Here is a 21134-nt window from a genome sequence, read left to right as displayed (position 1 = left end):
CCGACGTCGCGCCCACCACCGCCTCCCCGGGCCTGCTCGGCCACCGCCCCCACCTCCCCCCGGCCCGCCCCTGGCCCCCGCCTGCCGTTGTTCCCGCCCCGACTCGCGCGCTCCGCCCTGGGTCCGGCCACTAGACGCCGCCGCCGCAAGAGTTGGGCTTGTCGATTGGTCAGTAGAGCCGCCGATCAAGAAGAAGTGTTAAGAGGCGGGCCGCGGCGCGGGAGGCGCGGCGGGGCGGGGGAGGGAGGGGCGCGCGCGCGGCCCCGCCCACTCCTCCTGCCTCTGCCCCCCTGCCACCAGCTGGGGGCGGGCGCGAGACCCGCCCGCCCCAGCTGCGCAGGGCCCCGATCGGCTGTCAGTCTGGCGGCAGCGCGCGCTGATTGGACTGGCAGCCTCCGAGGAGCGGGGGCAGCATGTTGGGATGCGCGCTACTTAAACTGGAGCTGCGTGAGCTATTGACGTGTTTGGAGTTGGAGACTGCCCGGTCGCTGCTAGAGTGGCACCCCGAGGTGAGTGGTCTGCGTTCCTCCTTTCGTGGCGGGCTTCAGGGAACGGGGAAAAGAGGGCTGCGCTTGAATCGCCATGGGCCCAAGAGCACTTCTGCGTGAAGCTGCTTCTACCGGGCCTTCCTGCACTACGGGCCCCTTCCTTTCGCTTCTCCTCCCCTCAGTACGGGTCTGTTCGGACTCGGGCGATGAAGTTGACTTGTGCCCGGGCAACCCCAGCTGTTTCTTCATTCTCTTTCCCAGCCTTGAAAGCGTCATTGCGTGCACCTATACCCAGTTTCCTTCGTTTTCTTCGTCCCGTGCCCTTCTCGGCACCATCGAAGGTCGAAGCAAGGTGTGTTCACCTGTGCCCGCCGTCCACTGTTAGACGGACTGGCAGCATCGCGGAAGGCAGCAAGGGTTCGGACTTTATCTCTCCAGTTTCTCCGTTCGAGTTCCCCGCCTCCCTCCGGTATGCCACCCTGTCTCTGCACCCTAGAAATAGGTGAAGGGCTTTATGTTTTCACATGACACTTTTCAGCTTCCCAGTAGTTGCATCTGAGTTTTGTCAGAGCTACAGACAGAGATTGCATGACTCTGGCCAGCCTGGGAACATGGCCGTAGGGTCCCTTCCCCCTTCCCTTTCAGAGCTTCTTGGGGTGGGGATGTGATGGGAAGTCAAATACTTTTTTAAAGCAGTTTGCCCTTTAGAGGAGATTTTAGAGTTGTTCCTGCACATGTAGTTGTGCAGCCCCTCCTAGAACTGTGGTTTTTCTTTCTGGCAAGTAGAGCTTTGTAAACTTTTGCTTAGTACCTTCAGAAAGTAGGTAGATGAGGCCTTTCTAGCAGAACACTCGATTTTGCCCTTCAGCCCCACTTCTCACTGTAAATTGACATTTCCGGTTTATACATTAGAAATTTATGCAAAGAAGATGACATTCGGAAGTCCAAACTTGGATTGACTTGTATTTAGAATTAAGAAGGGAAAGGAAATGAAATATGAATGTGCATAAACTCACACCGTAAACCTGATTCAAGTTTATGTGATGTTATCTAGGTGTTATTTTTAAAGAATTCCTGACTAATGATGATAATAAAATGCAGAGTAGGGGGCTTTCATGTAAGGCATGCAATCTGAGTTTTGTCTGTGTCTGATGGTGGTTGAGATTATATCCAAGGAATATGAACACCTAGGCAGAGTTCTGTGTGCTCAGGTAATAGGATAGATGTAAAAAGCAAGGCTGTGCGGTTACTTAGCATCATCATCACTCTAGGAAGTCAAGGCTGCAAAAGAATTGTGTTTAGTAAAGGAAGACACTTCGAGATATATTTGCGGAGCATCTTGAATATCCTTTTAGCCAAGATGTTTCTGTTAACTAGGCATATTCATATATTCAATGAAAATCATAAAATGAAAGGATTACTTAGTGGGTACAAAAGTTAAAAGACCCCAGAATGACTAAACTATTTTCCATCCTTTTTTGCAAATGTTGGTCTCTTTTAGCGTAGACAGCCTAATCTTTCCCGCAGTAGAAGAAACCAGACTAACTAGGTGACTCTTGATTGAGAGAATACTTCCACTTTTCGGGAGCTTGTGGGGTTTGATTATTTTTCTTAAATGTACTTTATTTTTTTAATGTGACGTATCTTTTGATGGTCTCATCTTGGGCAAGGAAAATACAAACCATTTCATACACATATTCTGACTTCTGTCTGGTTATGCTGACCATCAATATGCTGACATGTCAATAGCTCACACAGCTGGACTTTTTATTCTGTGGCATTTTGTAGGTCATTACATTATTTTCTGGTTTCTCCTTCATCCTTTAAGTGGAAGATAATTAATCTAGAATAGGATTCAGGAAACATTTGTGGGTGGCTTATCTATGGTATATAATATACTGAGACCAAAAAATCACTTCGAAAAATTTCAGTTAGTTATTATTTTAATTTTTTTCCTTTTAGTTCCTATGGTGTCTTTGAAGATAGTAGGCATACCAATTTTAATTGAATTCCGTTATAGAGAGCAATTGTCCTGGTATATAGTTGGCATATCTATTATATGAGTATATGACCTGACTTGGATTCACTAATTGGCTCTTAGGAAACTGTTATCACCTCTAATCAATAAAAACTTTTGCAGGATGTGTCTATAAGGCTTGAGCTGAAATATTAATGAATCATAGCTTTCCCTGATTCCTTCAACCCAGAAGTCTCCATTAAATAGAAAACACTGGGAGTAGAGTTTCAGCTTTTTAAAAAAACTGTTTGAAATGTCAACTAAGCAGTAACTTTGTTTTTTTTTTTTTTTTTTTTGTATATTGGTCACTCTAGTGCTAGCCACAGAGTAGGCATTCCTGTTTGGTAGTTGACAGATGTTTTTGGTAAAGTTGGGTTGTACTAAATTATTCCACACTTATTTTGTATGCTAATCAATGTATTGTAGGGAAATAACTGTTAGAACACATGCTGTATTAGGTTTTGTTAGTAAAATTAATTACTTAACCTTTAGAAATAAGTATAAGATAAAACAGTGATAGCTAAACTATCTTTCAGTTTGGACATTATAATCAAATCTCAGATACACTTAATTAAATATGGTCTTTGTATTGAGGCACCATAACAATGCAAAGGAAAAACATATCCAAGTCCTTATCTTCAAAATAGGCTACATGAAGTTCTCACTAGATAATCATTATTCCAGAATTAATTTTCAAGTACTTAAGGGGCAAATGAGATTGATTGATTTATTTTATGATACCCACTGTGTAACCCTTTTCCCTAACCTCTACTACCTTCAGTAAGAAGACTGTTAGGATGCCAATGGTAACACGGAGACTGAGAGATCCTGACACAAATCCTTGCTTGTTGGTAAGGTGGTTTGCTTTTAATTTGCATGAGTGTTACGTTGGAAAAACAGGCTTCTTCTGATTTTTGTGGACTTCTGTTTTGTGCAGTTTTTTTTTTGTTTTTCTCAGTTTGCTTTTTAATTTTAATGGGATTTTTTTTTAAGTATAGGAGTTTTACATTTCCTACCCAGAGATCCAGTAAATATTCATTTAGATCTTCTTCTACTATTTTATTTATTATTATTTTAAATTAATTTACTTATTTTTTATTAAAGTATAATTGACATATTAGTTTCAGATGTACAACACAGTGCCTTGACATTTATATACCTTATGATGTGATCACCACAATAAATCTAATGAGACCATCTGTCACCGTAAGGTATTACTGACTGCATTCCCTGTGCTGTACATTACATCCCTGTCACTTATTTTATTACTGGAAGATTGTACCTTCACCTTTTTTACCCCTCCTTCCACTTCCCTTTCTTCTGGCAGCCATTAGTTTGTTCTCTGTCTCTACCAATCTATTTCTGTTTTCTGCCATTTTTTTAAATAGGAGATTTTGTATATTTATTTTTAGAGAGTGGGAGAGGGAGGGAGAAGGAGAGGGAAAGAAACATCAGTGTTCGAGAGATACATCGACTGGTTGCCTCTAGCACGCCCTCAACCGGGGACCTGGCCCTCAACCCAGGCAGGTGCCCTGGCTGGGAATCAAACTGACGACCTTTGGGTTCACAGGCCGGCACTCAGTCCACTGAGCCACACCAGCCAGGGTTGATCCTTAATCATTATTTTCTTCAGTTTAATAGTTGGGTAACATGATATCAATACTCATTTTCTTCTGTTGACTATGTGGGTACACTTTCCCAGATTGCTCTGAATCTATTGGAAGATAAAGATACTCCTTTTTCTCCCTTGATGAAGCTGCCTGTTTTTGCCTTCATTCTTTCATAGATCAGGAGATTTGGTTCAATGAACTTTATTTCTAAGTCTTTTTTTGTAGGGGAAGGTGCTAACAAAATACACAGACATTTCCCCTGACCTAGGCTGTGGACAAAGGCCCCTCCCCAAACCTGTCAGTTTTTGATTTCTCAGTGAACATTTTCATTGAGCCCCATGACATGTGTGGAAGAGTACTTCTAAAATCATCTCCACGTTTCCGTTATCACTAAGTTATACACTTAGTAAGGGAAATGTCTTCTTTTTCCCCCTAGAGACATGTATTATGCCAGAAGTACAAGAAATAGGCCTGATAAATGTTTGAGATTTTACTGCCTATGTTTTTCTTCTGAGATTTTTTGGTAGTGATGTCTCCTTGGACAAGAGAAACAAAGTAAAAAAATAAACAAATGGGGCTATATCAAACTAGAAAGCTTTTGCACAGCAAAAGAAACCATAAACAAAATGAAAAGGGAACCCACGAAGTAGGAGGACATATTTGCCAATGATACATCTGATAAGTGGCTAATTTCCAAAACATATAAAGAACTCACACAACTCAACACCAAGAAGACAAACAATCCAGTTAAAAAATGGGCAAAAGAACTGAACAGACACTTTTCCAAAGAGGACATACAGATGGCCTGCCATTTTTTCAAGTTATTTCCATATAAAAAATAGTCCTAACTAGTGTATCCTCATTTCACTAGAGCATTTTTTAGATATGCAGAATTTAGCTAATGAAGATTTATCTCTTTTAAGTTTTACTTATTTATATAATACACAAGCATTTAGTTTTCACTATACTATTAAACAGATACATGTAACACTGAGGAAAAATTTTAGTCCAAACTTGGAAATTTGCGAAGTGTGATATTTTAAATTATCACTGAAATTTATGGGTTTTTTTTAAAGATTTTATTTATTTGTCTTTAGAGGGGAAGGAAAGGAGAGAGGGAGAGAAACATCAATGTATGGTTGCCTTTCGTGCATCCCCTGCTGGGAACTGGTCTGCAACCCAGGCATGTGCCCTGACTGGGAATCAAACCGCGATTGTCTGGTTTGCAGGCCCGCACTCAATCCACTGACCCACACCAGCCAGGGCGAAATTTATGTTTTAATAGCAATAATTTCATCATGTCCTTAAGACCACCTGGCTGAGAGTAAGGGGCTGACATAGACTTAGTCTATTAAAAGTCTAAAAGTTTTAACAAAGGTATATAAACAATATTTTGCTGATTAATAAGCTCTGTTGGCACTTATTTGGTATGAGTAGCAATATATTTGTCACCCTTGAATTATGTAATCATCAGATTGGTGGTATAAAATGATATTCCCTGACCCTATTATGTGGACTTTCCAATTATACACATTCATTGATTATCTGGCATAGAAATTTAGATTTGTTCTGTATATTTGATGTTTTCAACTGCTTTATTAAGTCTCTTTAGATAGAATATGTTTCTTGGATCCATGAAGCAAATTACCTACCCCTTTAGTTAAAGCTTTTCTTTAGGTGGTGACCTGTCTGAGTCATATCTTTCACTTTGAAGTTTGTTATCCAATCTACTTCCAGTTCAGACAACTTAAATTTAATTCCCAAGTGATAGCTACCTTCCTTTGAACTCATAGTCCTGTGTTGCTCACTTAGTTTTAAAGTGATATTAATGATATCTATTAAAATTGCTTTCACAGTAGTGTATTAACTTGTGTAATGAAGTAAATGATAGCCAAAAGTACACTGAGGTGAATGGTGTTAATTTAAGTTGCCTTGATGTAGACCAGTTATTAGCAATTTACTTAGATCTCAAAACTAGCATTAAGATCGGACATTCAAGTCAAAGTCAGAATTTGGAAAAACAGGATTACTCTCCTGTGAGTCAGGAGAGGGTTTTGATTCTAGCTATGCAGCAGTGATTTTCAGCACACCGCACCTTGCCACAGCTTCTTTGTTAAATGGTTACTGGGTTAAATGATCTCAGCCAGTGCCTTGGCTCGAATTCCTGTGATCAGATATTCAGAAAACTAACTCAGACTATAAAAAGGAAGATGTCTGCCCTGAGCAGAACGAATGCTTGGGCTAGTTGGAAAGATAATTCAGGTTTTGTTCATTAAATTTTCATTAAATGAACAAAAAGGGACTGTTTCATATGAGCTGCTTTGTGGTGGCAGCAACTTCAGAAGTTTTGGGTTTTTTTTTTTTTTTAGATCGCATTTCACCTCTTAAATGCTGCTTATTTTACATATTTAAGGAATCTGATGCTTCTGCCAGATGTATGGATGAAAATAATTATGACAAGGAAAGGTGTTCCACTTACTTCTTGAAATACAAAAACTGCCGGAAATTCTGGGTAAGTCTACTGTGGTTTGATGAGATAGTCTTAACTCATCTGTTAGACTTGATATTGAAGCCTGAAATGAATCAATATCCACAATCCTTTCTTTGGGATGGCTGTAGTGAAACAGCTTTTCTCTTTATTTTAATTTTATTTTTTATTTAAATATTTTATTGTTTACACTATCACAGTCATCCCAATTTTTTCCCTTTTGTTCCCCCTCGCAGCCCCCCACCCACTCCCACAGTCAGTCCCCATCCCCACTGGAAACTTAACTGTCTTACTCTATCCTTCAGGTGTTGTTTTAGCCCTAAACAATCCTCGAGAGCTCTTCTTAGTTGCCTTATCCTACTCCAAGGCATAAGGATGCAGTTCAAATAATAGAGATGGGTCTTCTTAGGTATATAAGTATCTGCAGCCCTAAAACAATAACCTTGTTATAACTTTATTTCTCTTGGAGATGGACAGAATGGATAACTTGTCTTGTCATAACACATATTAGGCTTCCATTTCTGCTGCCTCTCCCGCCACCACCAGGGTAGTTTAAATGGTCCCATTTTTCCTGAGATGCTGGTCTGTAGTCTGTTTCTTTGAGCACTACGTTCAGCCGCTTTAGTTCTCTCTGCTAAATTGATTGATGCTTTCACTAATACACTGTACTCTTATGCTCTTGTAGTTAAATAGCATGTTTTCATCCCAATTACTGTTGGTAAATTCCTGTGGGAATATCACTTCTATTTAATTGGTAATGGTTTGAAAACTTTATCTGAAGTCCTACAATTAGTTTTTTTTTGGTTCCTTTAACTTGGTTTATAGACTTCTCTTTCTGAGGAAGCAATAGCAGAGTACTGGAAAATGATTAGCATTTAATGCATGACTGATTTTGGTTTCTTTTTTTTATACCTACATGCAGAATTCTGTCATGATGCAGAGAAGACAGAATGGAGTAAAGCCACCTATGCCTACAGCAGCAGAAAGAGATGAAATCCTGGGCGCAATGGGAAAGATGCCCTACTGAATATTTGCATTGAAATTGTTTACTTAACTTAAAAGCAGATAAATATTTTTAATAAATCATCACTGAAATCTGTTAAGACCTCACAGTTTTTACCCAGACAGATCCTGTGTTCTACAAGGGGAAACAAAACTCAGTGAACCCTGTGTCCTTTGTGTTTGCCCTCAGTGCCATGATGATGCTGTGCCACTGCCGAATGTCCTGTGCCAGAATTTATATCATGTCCTAGAGTTAAGGGAGTGTTAGGAAGGGCTACATGAGGAGTTGGGCTTTTCCTCTGAGTCTCAAAAGAAAAGTAAGGTATGAACAAGTAAAGACTTAATGGGGGTACAAGGAAGGCAGTATTTTATGTGAGCCACAACATGGCAGAAGGAAAGCTTTCGACCAGTTCAAAGAATTGTCTGTCAGCTGTGTTCCACCTAGAGTTTAAGATGGATGGAGGAGTAAAGCCAGAGGAGACTGAGAAGGTGAGGGTGGATGTGTGCTGGGTCTCCAATCCATTGCTCATTACTAAGATCTCTGTCCTTCAGTCATCTTTGTTTAAATAAGGTTAGTACATTTACTCCACGGGGAGTGGGGTGTGGGAAGGGTGCCTTAAGCAAGTGACATGCAAAAGAACTGGTTTTCTTTAAGGAAAGACATGGTCAAGGGATTCTGTGACTAAAATCCACAAATATCGGATAAACTTCTGAAGACGTAGTAGTCTTGAACTATAGTAATGTGGGGAAAAGTGTCTTAAAATCATTTTTAGTAGGAGATGGGCGCGGGAGTTGTATGGGGTTCATCAGGTGAACACAACACGAATGAAAATAGAGCTTACCTTCACTTGATACGAAAACAATATTCAGTCTGGTGACTGGGCTGGATTGCATAGCAGCTCTCATACACACCACCTTTTAGACTCCAGTTTGTTTCCTTTAAGGATTAATTTTATAAAAGATATTTAATAATAGGAAACTAACAAAAACAAATAGTTTGTGTCCCTTTCATCTGGTCCGTGATCATCAAGAGGATAATTTTAATGGCAACTGACAACAAAGTATTCATCTTATTGGTCTTAGTCCAAACCTCAGCTGATGCTTTGAGACACCGGACCTTGACTGTTACATGTGATTCTATCTGAATAAAATGTGATTTCATTTTGAATAAAACTTTTGGAATTTCTGGATTGTTTCAGGAATTTTTGTTTTTATTCATCACTCTAAAAATGTTGGATTAAAATAACCTGACAAGAAAATAATCCATACTTGTGTAAGAAGCATTTCAGTTCTTTCAAGCATGCTTGTTTAAGGGTTTGGAATTTGAATGTCACCTATTTAAGTGTTCACACCAATATCAACATTCATCTTGTAGCTATTAGTCCTGGCATAGATCTTTTTAAAAATAAGCGCATTGAGATACAAGTCACATGTAAGTTTTCAAAAGTGGACAATGCTACAATGGTTTTTAATATATTGACAATTTGGGGCAGCCTTCACCACAGTTGGTTTTAGAACACATTTATCACCCCCAGAAAGAAACTTTTGTATTTATTAGCACACATTCTCCACTTCTTCCTAACATCAGTTTTCCTCCCTCCCTACCCCAAACTTAGGCAACTACTGATACACTTCCTTTTCTCTAGAATTCCCTGTTCTGGACATATATATATATAAGTGGAAGCATATAATATGTGGTCTTTTGTGACTGGCTTCTTTCATTTAGCCTCATGTTTTTAGGGTTCACTCATGCTGCATCCATCAGCACATTATTCCTCTTTATTACTGGGTAACATTCCATTGCACAAATATACCACATTTTTATAAATTCATCAGTTGAGTTTGAGTTGTTTCCACTGTTTCACTAATATGGGTCATGCTGTATTTTTTAAAGTATATTTTACTAATTATGCTATTACAGTTTTCCCATTTATTACCCTTTGCTCCCCTCTGCCCAGTACCCCTGTTCTCTACAGCTATCCCCCCCCCACCCGCCGCTTAGTTCATGTCCCTGTGTTGCACATATAAGTTCTTTGGCTCCTGCATTTCCTTTACTACCCTAAACTTCCCTGTCTATTTTGTACCTGCCATATATATTTCTTATCCTCTGTACTTTTCCCCCCCATACTCCCCTTCCTCCTCTCTGCTGATAACCCTCCATGTGATCTCCATTTCTATGATTCTGTTCCTTCTAGTAGTTTGCTTAATTTTTTTTAGGTTCAGTTGTTGATAGTTATGAGTTTGTTGGCATTTTACCGTGCATACTTTTGATCTTTTCCTAAGACAAGTCCCTTTAACTTTACATGTAATTCCATGGTGATGATGAACTTACCCAGCTTTACCTTGTCTGGGAAGCACTTTTATCTGCCCTTCCATTTTAAATGTCTTTGCTAGATAGAGTAATCTTGGAGGTAGGTCCTTGCTTTTCATGACTTTGAATGCTTCTTGCCAGTCCCTTCTTGCTTGCAAAGTTTTTTTTTGAGAAATTAGCTGATAGTCTCATGGGAACTCCTTCGTAAGTAACTCCCTTCTTTTCTCTTGCTGCTTTTAAGATTCTCTTTAACTTTTGGTATTTTAATTATGATGTGCCTTCCTGTGGCCCTTTTTGTGTCCAACTTATTTGGGACTCTGAATTTCCTGGACTTATGTATCTATTTCCTTTACCAAATTGGGGATGTTTTCTTTCATTATTTTTTCAAATAAGTTTTCAATGTTTTGCTCTTCCTCCTCTGGCACCCCTGTGATTCAGATGTTGGGACATTTAAAGTTGTCCCAGAACTTCCTAAGCCTCTCCTCATTTTTTTGAATTCTTGTTTCTGTTCCAAGAAAGAATGTTTATTTCTTTCATTTGTTCCAAAGTGTTAATTTGCGTCCTGGCTTCCTTCCCTTCACTGTTGGTTCTCTGTACATTTTTCTTCATTTTGCTTTGTATAGCTTTCATTTCTTCCTTTATTTTGTGGCCATACTAAATCATTTCTGTGAGCATCCTGATTACCAGTGTTTTGAACTCTGCATCTGATAGGTTGGCTATCTCCTCTTTGCTTAGTTCTATTGTTGGAGTTTTGATCTGTTCTTTCATTTGGGCCATATTTTTTAGTCATCTCAATTTGTTGGTGCATGTGCTACGTTGTAAGGAGTGGAGCCTTAGGTGTTTGCCAGCGTTGGGCAACCCTCTTCACTACGTTGTAGTGCTGTATGTAGGGGAGAGGTCATAGAGGGAACAATGCCACTTGCCTGGCTCTGCCAGCTTTCAGTGACTTCCCCCACTTCTGGCAAATGACTGACCTGGTGCTGATTACCTGAGTGTGTGGGCTTGTGTACATTCTGGGATCCCTTGGGCCCCTCAAACAGACTCCCCTTAGAGACTGGCAGTTTCTTCTGCTGCCACAGGCCCCCCCCCCCCAGGTTTTCACACTCTTACCAGCACTGGAACCCTGGGTTGTGTGATCTGTCCTGAGGCTGAGACTTGCTTACTCCCCAGTTGTCCTGGTTTTTATTCACACATGAATGCGGGACTACCCATTCTGCTGGCCATAGCTGTTTTTTTGCATGTGTCCTCTCTGCCCCAGCTGCTCCTCTCTGCCCCTTCTACCTGTGTGGATGAATGTTTCTTCTTTAACTCTTTGGTTGTTGGACTTCCATACAGTTTGATTCTCTTGCAGTTCTGGTTGTTTTTTGTTTTTAGGTTGGTTATCCTTCTTATGGTTATGTGAGGAGGCAATGCGTATCTACTTATGCCTCCATCTTGACTGGAAGTTCTGTTTCTTGAATATTTGTGTACAAGTTTTTGTGTGAGCATTAATTTCTTTTTGGATATATTCCTGGGAGTTTATTTACTGTGTTATATGTTAACTATATTTAATCTTTTGAGGAACTGACAAACTATTTTCCAAAGTGGCAGCAACATTGTACAATTTATGAGAGTTCCAATTTCTCTGCATCCTCATTAACATTTATTATCTGCCTTTAATTACAACCATCCTAGTGGGTGTGAACTGGTTCTCACAGAGGTTTTGATTTGCGTTTCCATGATGGGTAATGCCGTCGAACATCTTTTCATGTGCATGTTGGCCACTTGTACATATTTTTCTGGAGAAATATTTATTCAGATCCTTTGCCCATCTCAAACTTGGGGTTTTTTTGTATCATTATTATTGAGTTGAAGGAGTTCCTTATATATACTAGGTACAAATCTCTTCCAATCAGATACACAGTTTGCAGTTTTTCGTTCCCATTCTGTGGGTTGTATGCTCACTTTATGGTGTCCTTTGAAACACAAAAGTTTTTAATTTTGATGAAGTCCCATTTATTTTTTCTTTTGTTGTTTTTGGTGTCACATCTTAGAAAGTATTACCTAGTTTGAGTTTACAAAGATTTATACTTTTGTTTTCTTCTAAGAGTTTTGTGGATTTTAGCTCTTATATTTAGGTCTTTGATTTGAGTTAATTTTATATATGCTATGAAGTCGGAATCCAAGTTCATTCTTTTGTATGTGACAGTCTGGTTGTCCCAGAACCTTATTTTTGAAAAGACTGCTTTTCTTTATTGAATTGTCTTGTCACTCCATTGCAAATCAGCTGATTGTGTTTGTGAAAGTTTATTTCTGCAAGTTCAGTTCTGTTCCATTGATGGATATGTCTATCCTTATGCCAGCACCACACTGGCTTTATTACTGTACCTTTGTAGTAATGCAAAGCTCTTTGATGATTAGTTTCTATAAATGTATTTTCTATGAAGTGCTTTTAATGACGAACTAATTGCTTAAGTATTTTTGATCAGCAAATTCTTAACATGTAATCATAATATGTCCTACCCATGCAAAGCTGATAGATTCTAATTTAGTCTACAGTAATTTCCTAATTCCTTATTTTCATCTTTACACAGACCCTGATAACTTCAGCATACTTTTTTTTATAACCAGGTTGTTCAAGATCTCATTTCATCACTTTGGAGGGTCAGAGTCCCAGGGAATTTCCTTATAACCACTGTTAAATTTGTCACTATTTTATTTCTCTGCTTCAAGAATATACTTTGGGAGACTTTAAGCTAATTAACCTGGTAAATTAATTATGTCTCAGGATTTTTAGTAAGTACTGCAAGAAATTCTGGAGTTAGGCAAGTCCTTGATATCAACTAACAAAAGAGGTAGAAGGCATTTTACCATTCTCATGTAGATCTCGCTCTTGTAGAAAGTATCTCATAGATTCTCCATGCAATGGGGGAGTGTGGCCTACTGTGCTGCATGTAAAAGCAATTGTTTTGAGAATCATTATATCCATATGAAAGCTGAAGGATTAAACAATATTATTCATGGTTCTATCTATAATATCTGGTATGCTTTTATTGTGTAATAAATGCTTAGTACATCTGTGTGTTTGGGGAGGGATGGCTTTTAAAACTGGACATACTGAGAAACATGCAGGTTCCAACAATGCAGAAGGGTAAACAATGTAAATAAATCTGCCCAGCATAGAGTTTTCAAGTTTTTCCATGCATATACAAAAATACCTGTATATTTATTTGCTGGCTTTATACAAAAGGGCTATAGTAGTACATAGTACTGAAGGAACACCTGCCAGACTCCCTGTGCTCAGTCATTCCCCATACTGTGTGAGCCATGTCTCTCAAGCAGAGCACTCCTCTCTAAATGGTACCGGCCTGAGTGGAAGTAATATCCTGCCCACAGGAATTATTCTGCCCCGCCCTGTGGTGCCTAAGGCCAGCTGGTGATCACAGCTTGATTAGATTAACAACCAATCAGTGTAAAGGCTGATTATTAGCTAAGGAAGAAAGCACAAAAAAGTAGCTAAAATGGGAAGACAAAGAAAGAGATCTCAAATAAAAGAGCAGCTGAATTCTCCAGAAGAACTTGATGAAATGGAGGCAAGACATTTATTAGAGAGTTTAGAGTAATAATTGTAAGAATACTCAACAGCATGAAAAAAGACATCGAACCCATAAAAAAGGACCAGTCACAAAAAAGAATGCAATATTTGAAATAATTAATACACTGGGAGGAATAAACAGTAAGTTAGATGAAGCAGATGATTGAACCAGTGTTTTGGAAGACAATAGAAAAAAAAACACCCAGGCAGAGGAGAAAAAAAAAATAACAAAAAAATGAGGAGAGCTTAAGAAACATTTTGGATGACAAGAAGCATAACAATATCTACATCATAAGAATACCATGAGGAGAAGAGAGAGAGCAAGGGATCGAGAACCTGTTTAAAGAAATAATGACTGAAAACTTCCCTAGTCTGGTGAAGGAAAAAGGACACAAAAATCTAGGAAGCTCAGAGTCCCAAACAAGTTGGATCCAAAGAGGCCTACACTAAGACACATCATAATTAAAATGACAAGGCATAAAGACAAGGAGAGAATCCTAAAAGTTGCAAGAGTAAAGCAGGTAGTTACCTACAAGGGAGCATCAATTAGACTGGCATCTGATTACCCAACAGAAACATTTCAGGCCAAAAGGGAATGGCATGAAATATTCAAGGTGATGAAAAGCAAAAACCTACAAATAAGGCTACTTTACCCAGCAAGGCTGTCATTTAAAACTGAAGGGGAAATAATGAGCTTCCCAGACAAGAAAAAGCTAAAGGAGTTTGTCAACACCAAACCAGTACTGCAACAATTGTTAAAGGGTTTACTGAAGGAATAAGGAGGAAGAGGAGAAGGAGGCCAAGAGGAGGAGGAGAGGAGGAGAATGAGATGAAGAAGAGAAAGAAAAAAAAGAGGAAAACAGTCTAACAATAAAATGGCACTGCATACATATTTATCAATAATCACCTTAAATGTAAATGGCTTAAATGCTCCTACAAAAGACAAAGAGCTGCTGAATGCATAAGAAAACAAGACCCACATATACGCTATCTCCAAAAGACCTACCTCAGATCAAAAGATACACATAGGCTAAAAGTAAATGGTTGGAAAAATATATTTCATGCAAATGGAAAAAAACCAACAAACAAACCCTGGGGTGGCAGTATTTATATCTGAAGAAATAGACTTTAAAACTAAGACTATATTAAGAGACAAAGAAGGACACTACCTAATGATAAAGGAAACAATCCAACAAGAAGATATAACCCTAGTAAACATTTACACACCCAATAGAGGAGCACTTAAATATGTAAAGCAATTCTTGATGGACATAAAGGGAGAGATCAACAGAAATGCAGTCATAAATGGGGATTTCAATACCCCATTGACTTCAGTGGATAGATCTTCCAGGTAGAAAAAAAAAAGACAGAGGCCTTAAACAACATGCTACATCAAATAGAATTAATTGATATCTTCAGATCATTTCACCCCAAAGCAGCAGAATATACACACTTTTCAAGTGCACATGGAACATTTTCTAGGATATACTACATGTTAGGACACAAAACACACCTCAATAAATTTAAGAAGACTGAAATTATATCAACCATCTTCTCTGATCACAATGCTATGAAACCAGAAATAAATCACAAGAACATTGAAAAACGTGCAAAGAAATGGAAGTTAAATAACATTATTGACAATGAATGGGCTAACAATGAGATGAAAGAAGAAATAAAAAGATACATTGAAACAAATGAAAATCACACAATAATCCAAAATCTGTGGGACATGGGAAAAGCAATCCTAAGTGGGAAATTCATAGCATTACAGGCCTATCTCAAAAAACAAGGAAAAGCTCAAATAAAGAATCTAATTTCACACTTGAAGGAGCTTGAAAAAGAACAGACAAAGCCAAAAGTGAGTACAAGGAAGAAAATAATAAAGATTAGAGCATAAATTTTAAAAATCTAAAAAAAGATACAAAAGATTGATGCATCCAAGAATTAGTTCTTTGAAAAGATAAATAAAATTAACAAGTCTTTAAACAGACTCATCAAGGAAGAAAAAAGAAAGGACTTAAATAAATAAAATTGGAAACAAAGGACAAGAAATAACAGGTGACACCAAAGAAACTTAAAGGATTGTAAAAAAAATTATGAAAAATCATATGCCAGCAAACTGGACAACCTGGATGAAATGGATAAATTCCTAAAGACATACAATTTTCAAAAAATAAATCAGGAAGAATCAGAGAACCTGAAGTGAGAGATTATACCTTTTGAAGTTGAAGCAGAAATTGAAAAACTTCCAACATAAAAAGCCCTGGACCAGATGGCTTCACAGTTGAATTTTATCAAATATTCCAAGAAGAACTAATACCTCTCCTCTCAAACTATTTTTATAAAATTCAAGAGGAAGGAAGGCTACCAAACTTACTTTATGAGGCTAGCATTATCCTAATTTCAAAACCAGATAAAGACACTACAAAGGAAGAAAATTATAGGCCAATATCCCTGATGAACATAGATGCTAATATCTTCCACAAAATACTAGCAAAAAAAATACAGCAATGCATCAAAAAGATCATGCACCATGCTCAAATGGGATTTATTTCAGGAATGCAAGGTTCGTACAACATTCTCAGATCAATACATGTGATTCACCACATAAACAAAATGAAGGATAAAAACCACATGATCTGTCAATAGATGCAGAAAAAGCGCTTGATAAAATACAGTACCCATTTATGATCAAAACTCTCAGAAAGTGGGAACAGAGGGAACATAACTAATATAATAAAGGCCATATATGACAAACCCACTGCCAGCATCATAGTCAGTGGGCAAAAACTACAAGCATTTTCCTTCAGATTGGGAGCAAAAAAAAAGTGGACAGGGATGTCCACTTTTACCTCTTTTATTCAACATAGTGCTGGAAGTCCTAGCTACAACAATCAGATAAGAAGAAGAATAAAAGACATTCAGATTGGAAAGAAAGAAGTAAAACTGTCTTTATTTGCAGATGACATAGAGAACCCCAAAGATTCCACCAATTAAGCATTAGAACTGATAAATGAGTTCAGCAAATTAGCAGGATACAAAATTAATTCCTAGAAATCAGTTGCATTTTTATATGCCAATAATGAACAAACAGTAAGGGAAATTAAGAAAACAATCCATTCACAATTACTTCAAATAGAATAAAATACCCAGGAATAAACATAACAATGAATATAAAAGATATGTATTTGTAAAAATATAAGACACTGAAGGAAGAAATAGAAGAAGATACAAATAAGTGAGAGCACATATCATGTTTATGGATAGGAAGAATTAATATCATTAAAATGTCCATACTACCCAAAGCTATCTATAGATTCAATGCAATTACTATCAAGATTGTAATGACATATTTCATAGAACTAGAGCAAATATTTCAAAAATTTATATGGAACCGCAAAGGCCCTGAATAGCAACAGAGATGAGAACAAAGTTGGAGGAATCATGCTACCTAATATCAAACTGTACTACAAAGCCATAATAATCAGAACACCCTGGTACTGGCATAAAAAAAAAAACACATGGATTAATGGAACAACATAAAGAGCTCAGAAAAAAACCACACCTGTATGGTCAATTAATATGAGACAGAGGAAGCAAGCATATGCAATGAGCTAAAAAATAGTTTATTCAATAAATGGTGCTGAAAAAACTGGGCAGATATGTGCAGAAAAATGAAACTAGACCACCTCCTTACACCACACACAAGAATAAATTCAAAATGGAACAAAGAGTTAAGTATAAGACCTGAAACCATAAAAAAACTATAGAAGAAACATAGGCAGCACAATCTTGGACACTGTCAGTAGAAATTTCTTATCAGATATATCTCCATAGGCAAAGGAAAGAAAAGAAAAAAAATAAACAAATGGGATTATCAAACTAAAAAGTTTTTGCACAGCAAAGGAAATCATCAACAAAATTAAAAAAGAACCTACAGAATGGGAGAACATATTTGCCAATACATCTGATAAGGGGTTAATATCTAAAATTTATAAAGCGCTTACGAAACTGAACATCAGAAAAAAAGAACAAGCCAATTTAAAAATGGGCAAAGCCCAAGTACTGGAAGCAACCTAAGTGCCTGTCAGTAAATGAATGGATCAAAAGATTATGGTACATTTACACAATTGGAATACTACACAGCAGAAAGAAAGAAGGAGCTCCTACCCTTTGCAACAGCATGGATGTAACTGGAGAGCATTTTGCTAAGTGAAATAAGCCAGGCGGTGAAAGACAAATACCATATGATCTCACCTATAAGTGGAACTTGGTCAACAAAACAAATAAGCAACAAAAATATAACCAGAGAAATATAACCATTGAAATTAAGAACAAAATGACAGTAACCAGAGGGGAGGTGGAGAGGATAATGGTGGGAAAAGGGGAAGAAGGGTTTTTAGGAACATCTATAAAAGACACATGGACAAAAACAAAGAGGGGTAGGATCAAGGAAGGGTGGGAAGTGGGAATGGCTGGGGCCAGGGGAGTGCTGTGGGGAAAATGGAGACAAGTGTACTTGAATAACAGTGAAAAAAAGTTCTTAAAAATGTGGGCAAAGGATCTGAATAGACACTTCTCCAAAGAGGAAGTGGCCAATAGACATATGAAAAGATGCTTAACATCACTAATCATCATAGAAATGCAAATTAAAGGCACATTGGTTAGAATGGCTATCATCAATACAGTAACAAACGAGTGCTGGTGAGGGTGTGGAGAATGAAACCTTTTGCACTGTTGGTGGTAATGCAGATTTTTGCTGCCACCATGGAAAAAGCAGTATGGAGATAGCTCAGAAAGTTAAAAATAGACTTAGCTTTTGACCCAGCTATCCCACTTCTGGGAATATAGCCGAAGGAACCCAAAACACTAATTCAAAAGAACATAAGCATCCCTAAGTTCATTGCAGGATTATTTATAATCACCAAGATATGGAAGCAGCCCAAGTGGCCATCCGCAGATGAGTGGTAAAACAACTATGGGACATTTACACAGTGGAATTCTACTCAGCCATAAGAAAGAACATTTTACCCCTTATAACAGTATGGTTAGACCTAAAGAATGTCATGCTAAGTGAAATTAGCCAGTCAGAGAAAGACAAATGCCATATGATTTCATTCATATGTGAAATCTAATGAACAAACTGAACTAACAAGCAAAACAGAGACAGATTCGTAGTTGGAGAGCAGATGACAGCTAGTAGTGGTGAGTGGGAGGTGAGGGAATGGAAGGATTGAGCAAAAAGGAAAGAGGACTCATGGACATGGACAACAGGGTGGTGATTGCTGGGGAAAGGGGGGTATAAGGGGAATAAATGGTAATGGAAAAATACAATAAAGATCAAATAAAAACATGCAAATACAGTAATCTCCCTGCTTAAATTCCCAAGACCTGCTCATTACCTAAGGATGATATCCAAATTCCTTTCCTTGAGGTACAGGGTCCTCTGCAATGGGGATATTTACAGAGGGTGCAGGCTTGAGGAAGTTCGAAAGGTGTTTGGTTCTGGATAAACTAGACCCAGGCTGTGTCCTCAAAGACCTTAGGTTTCAGTAAGGGAAAGAGACATGAAAATATCTGACTGTATCTCTTCCAATCCGTGGCATCCAGCCACGCTCACCATTCCCTGAACACACCCTATCTTCTCAACCTGAACGGCTCTCCCTCAAGTGCTGCAATTAAAATCTCAGCTCACAAGTAATCTCTCTGAAGCCTTTCCAGTATCACCGGTCAGAATTAATCTCACCTCTTCTTCATTCCTCTCTGCTCTACTCTGGCATAGTTGGGTAAGTGATTGGAAGTGGTAAAAGTAGGTAAATAAAGTCACCTAAAAATTATTTTAATTTTCACCTCTGTTTTAATGTCACTTAAGTGCTGAATGCTTTATTCTGGGAAGGAAATTTAAAAAGGTGGATTGGTCCTGCCTGGTGTGTCTCAGTGGATTGAGGGCCAGCCTGTGAACCAAAGGGTTGCCAGTCTGATTTCCAGTCTAGGGCACATGCCTGGGTTGCAGTTAAGGTCCCCAGTAGGAGGTGCACAAGAGGACACCACACATTGATCTTTTTCTCCTTCTTTTCCTCCTGTCCCCTCTCTCTAAAAATAAATAACTAAAAATTTTTTTAAAAGGTGGATAATTTTGTATTTCAGTTATAAACACAACAGTAATTTTTATCGACAGGTTTCAATATTATGAACAGTTTCTCTTGCAATTGTGTCAGACAGCTCCTAACAGCCTCCAGGCTGAATAGTGGTCAGTGCGAGAGACCTGAAGCCAGCAGCCTTCAGACTCTGGAAGCTGGTTGGCTTTCTCCCAGGGCTGCTGGGCTCTTCCTCTGACAACTACTGGATGGAGCTATTGCACAATGAAATGCAACGTGTGTTTCTGAACACTTTCTTCTAGGAAAACTCTTAAATTAAATTAAAAAGTTTGTTTGCCTACAAAAACTTTCACCAGTTTACAAAAGGATGGGCCCACTTTTTCTGTTTTATTACCATTTTACAGATCACAAATAAATAGGCTTGAGACCGACTCTGATTCCTCTACTGGTTCCGGTGGTTGTCCTAAAGAAATTAACAGAAAGTAAGGGTCATTTCAGAGCATCACACTTTGTTATTGGCAGGATGAGGGAAAGGAAATAAGTTGTAAGAAAAGTTTAGGTGGAGGGAAAAGAGAAGAACTGATAGAGAATGATGAGAGAAAAGAAGACAGTGATTCAATGGGCTCTGGTCTGTAGTGAGCACGGAAGAATAAAAGACCGTGAAAATAAAGGTGCAAATGTCAGAACCAAAACGCAAAAATCCTACCTACTATTGTAGACCGCTCTGCCTGGTTATAGGGATTGTATCTCGACTCCTTGTGGCTAAGGGCGAGGGAATTTTGGAATGCGAGCAGAAGGAGAAAAAGCTTGTCTCTGGTAGCAAATGCTGCCTCAGTTTCCTCTCCCTACCCCCAAAGCTTGGTCAGAAGTCAGTGACAGGTAAGACCCTTCAGAGGGGGGGGCAACCTAAGTCAGACTTGATCACTTGGGAGGCCTTCATGGAATGACTTGAGGGGGCTGCAACAAACAGGAAGCAATGGACTCTCACCCCCGGCTTTGACAAAGCTTGAGTCCCCATGTTCTCTAGGAGAAGCGCTTCCTGGCTCTAATCCCCTTAAGCCTGAATACCTGTTGGGAGAGGGGCAGCTCCTTGTCTTGCTAGAGTGTGTCCTGGGGAAAAATCTGGCATCACAAAGACTTGCTGATAAACCTGTGAAATCTGCTCTGCTAAGAGTGCTTTCATTCATATGTTAAGGGTTCAAGCAAGAAACCCTAAAACTCTGTTCCTGATAGACTCTGACTCATACTAAGCCCTCAGATTTCTTCGAAATGTTATCTGCTGTGTGATCTTTGCCCCCCTGTATTCCTGTGTATTACAACCTAATAAAAGGCCCTGGAGGAGGGGGCTTGAGGCCTTTTTCTCCTCAGAGAAACTGGCCACTGCTCACGGCCTTTTTCCTCTGGGAAAATGGTCACTTCTCCCCAAGCAGATCACATCATGTCTCAGTCATATTTACTCTCATTCGTGGTGGCTGGGGGGACTTTCGAGGAAAGTTGCCCCCACATGTGGTGCCTGGAACAGGGACCTGAACAGATTTGGGAC

The 21134-nt window shown here is 38.8% G+C and overlaps 1 protein-coding gene across 3 annotated transcripts; it reads left to right on the top strand.

Moving 5' to 3' along the window:
• Positions 1-250: 250 nt before the first annotated feature.
• Positions 251-7702, top strand: CHCHD7 (coiled-coil-helix-coiled-coil-helix domain containing 7). 3 transcript variants are annotated; one of them, XM_037167707.2, is made up of 4 exons: positions 751-957; positions 3287-3356; positions 6529-6627; positions 7526-7702. In XM_037167707.2, the coding sequence occupies exons 2-4, from the start codon at positions 3303-3305 to the stop codon at positions 7628-7630; spliced, it is 258 nt and encodes an 85-aa protein (XP_037023602.1). In that variant the 5' UTR covers positions 751-957; positions 3287-3302; the 3' UTR covers positions 7631-7702. The 3 variants fall into 3 exon arrangements, with proteins under 3 accessions (XP_037023595.1, XP_037023602.1, XP_037023609.2); XM_037167714.2 differs by having other exon boundaries at positions 6485-6627; XM_037167700.2 differs by lacking the exons at positions 751-957; positions 3287-3356 and adding an exon at positions 251-509.
• Positions 7703-21134: the final 13432 nt, after the last annotated feature.

Source organism: Artibeus jamaicensis, unplaced genomic scaffold (genome assembly GCF_021234435.1).
Source record: "Artibeus jamaicensis isolate MK-2021 breed Jamaican fruit bat unplaced genomic scaffold, CSHL_Jam_final scaffold_916, whole genome shotgun sequence".
NCBI classification, from domain to species: domain Eukaryota; kingdom Metazoa; phylum Chordata; class Mammalia; order Chiroptera; family Phyllostomidae; genus Artibeus; species Artibeus jamaicensis.
The sequence above is the reverse complement of the archived record's forward strand: the minus strand, read 5'-3'. Positions and strand labels throughout refer to the sequence as shown.

What these genes read in the sequence shown, in the direction of transcription:
- CHCHD7 (XM_037167700.2), top strand. Translation starts at nt 414, where the DNA reads ATGTTGGGATGCGCGCTACTTAAACTGGAGCTGCGTGAGCTATTGACG. An exon ending in TGCTAGAGTGGCACCCCGAG is followed by an intron (nt 510 to 6,528) that starts GTGAGTGGTCTG and finishes TACATATTTAAG; the next exon opens with GAATCTGATGCTTCTGCCAG. An exon ending in AAAACTGCCGGAAATTCTGG is followed by an intron (nt 6,628 to 7,525) that starts GTAAGTCTACTG and finishes ACCTACATGCAG; the next exon opens with AATTCTGTCATGATGCAGAG.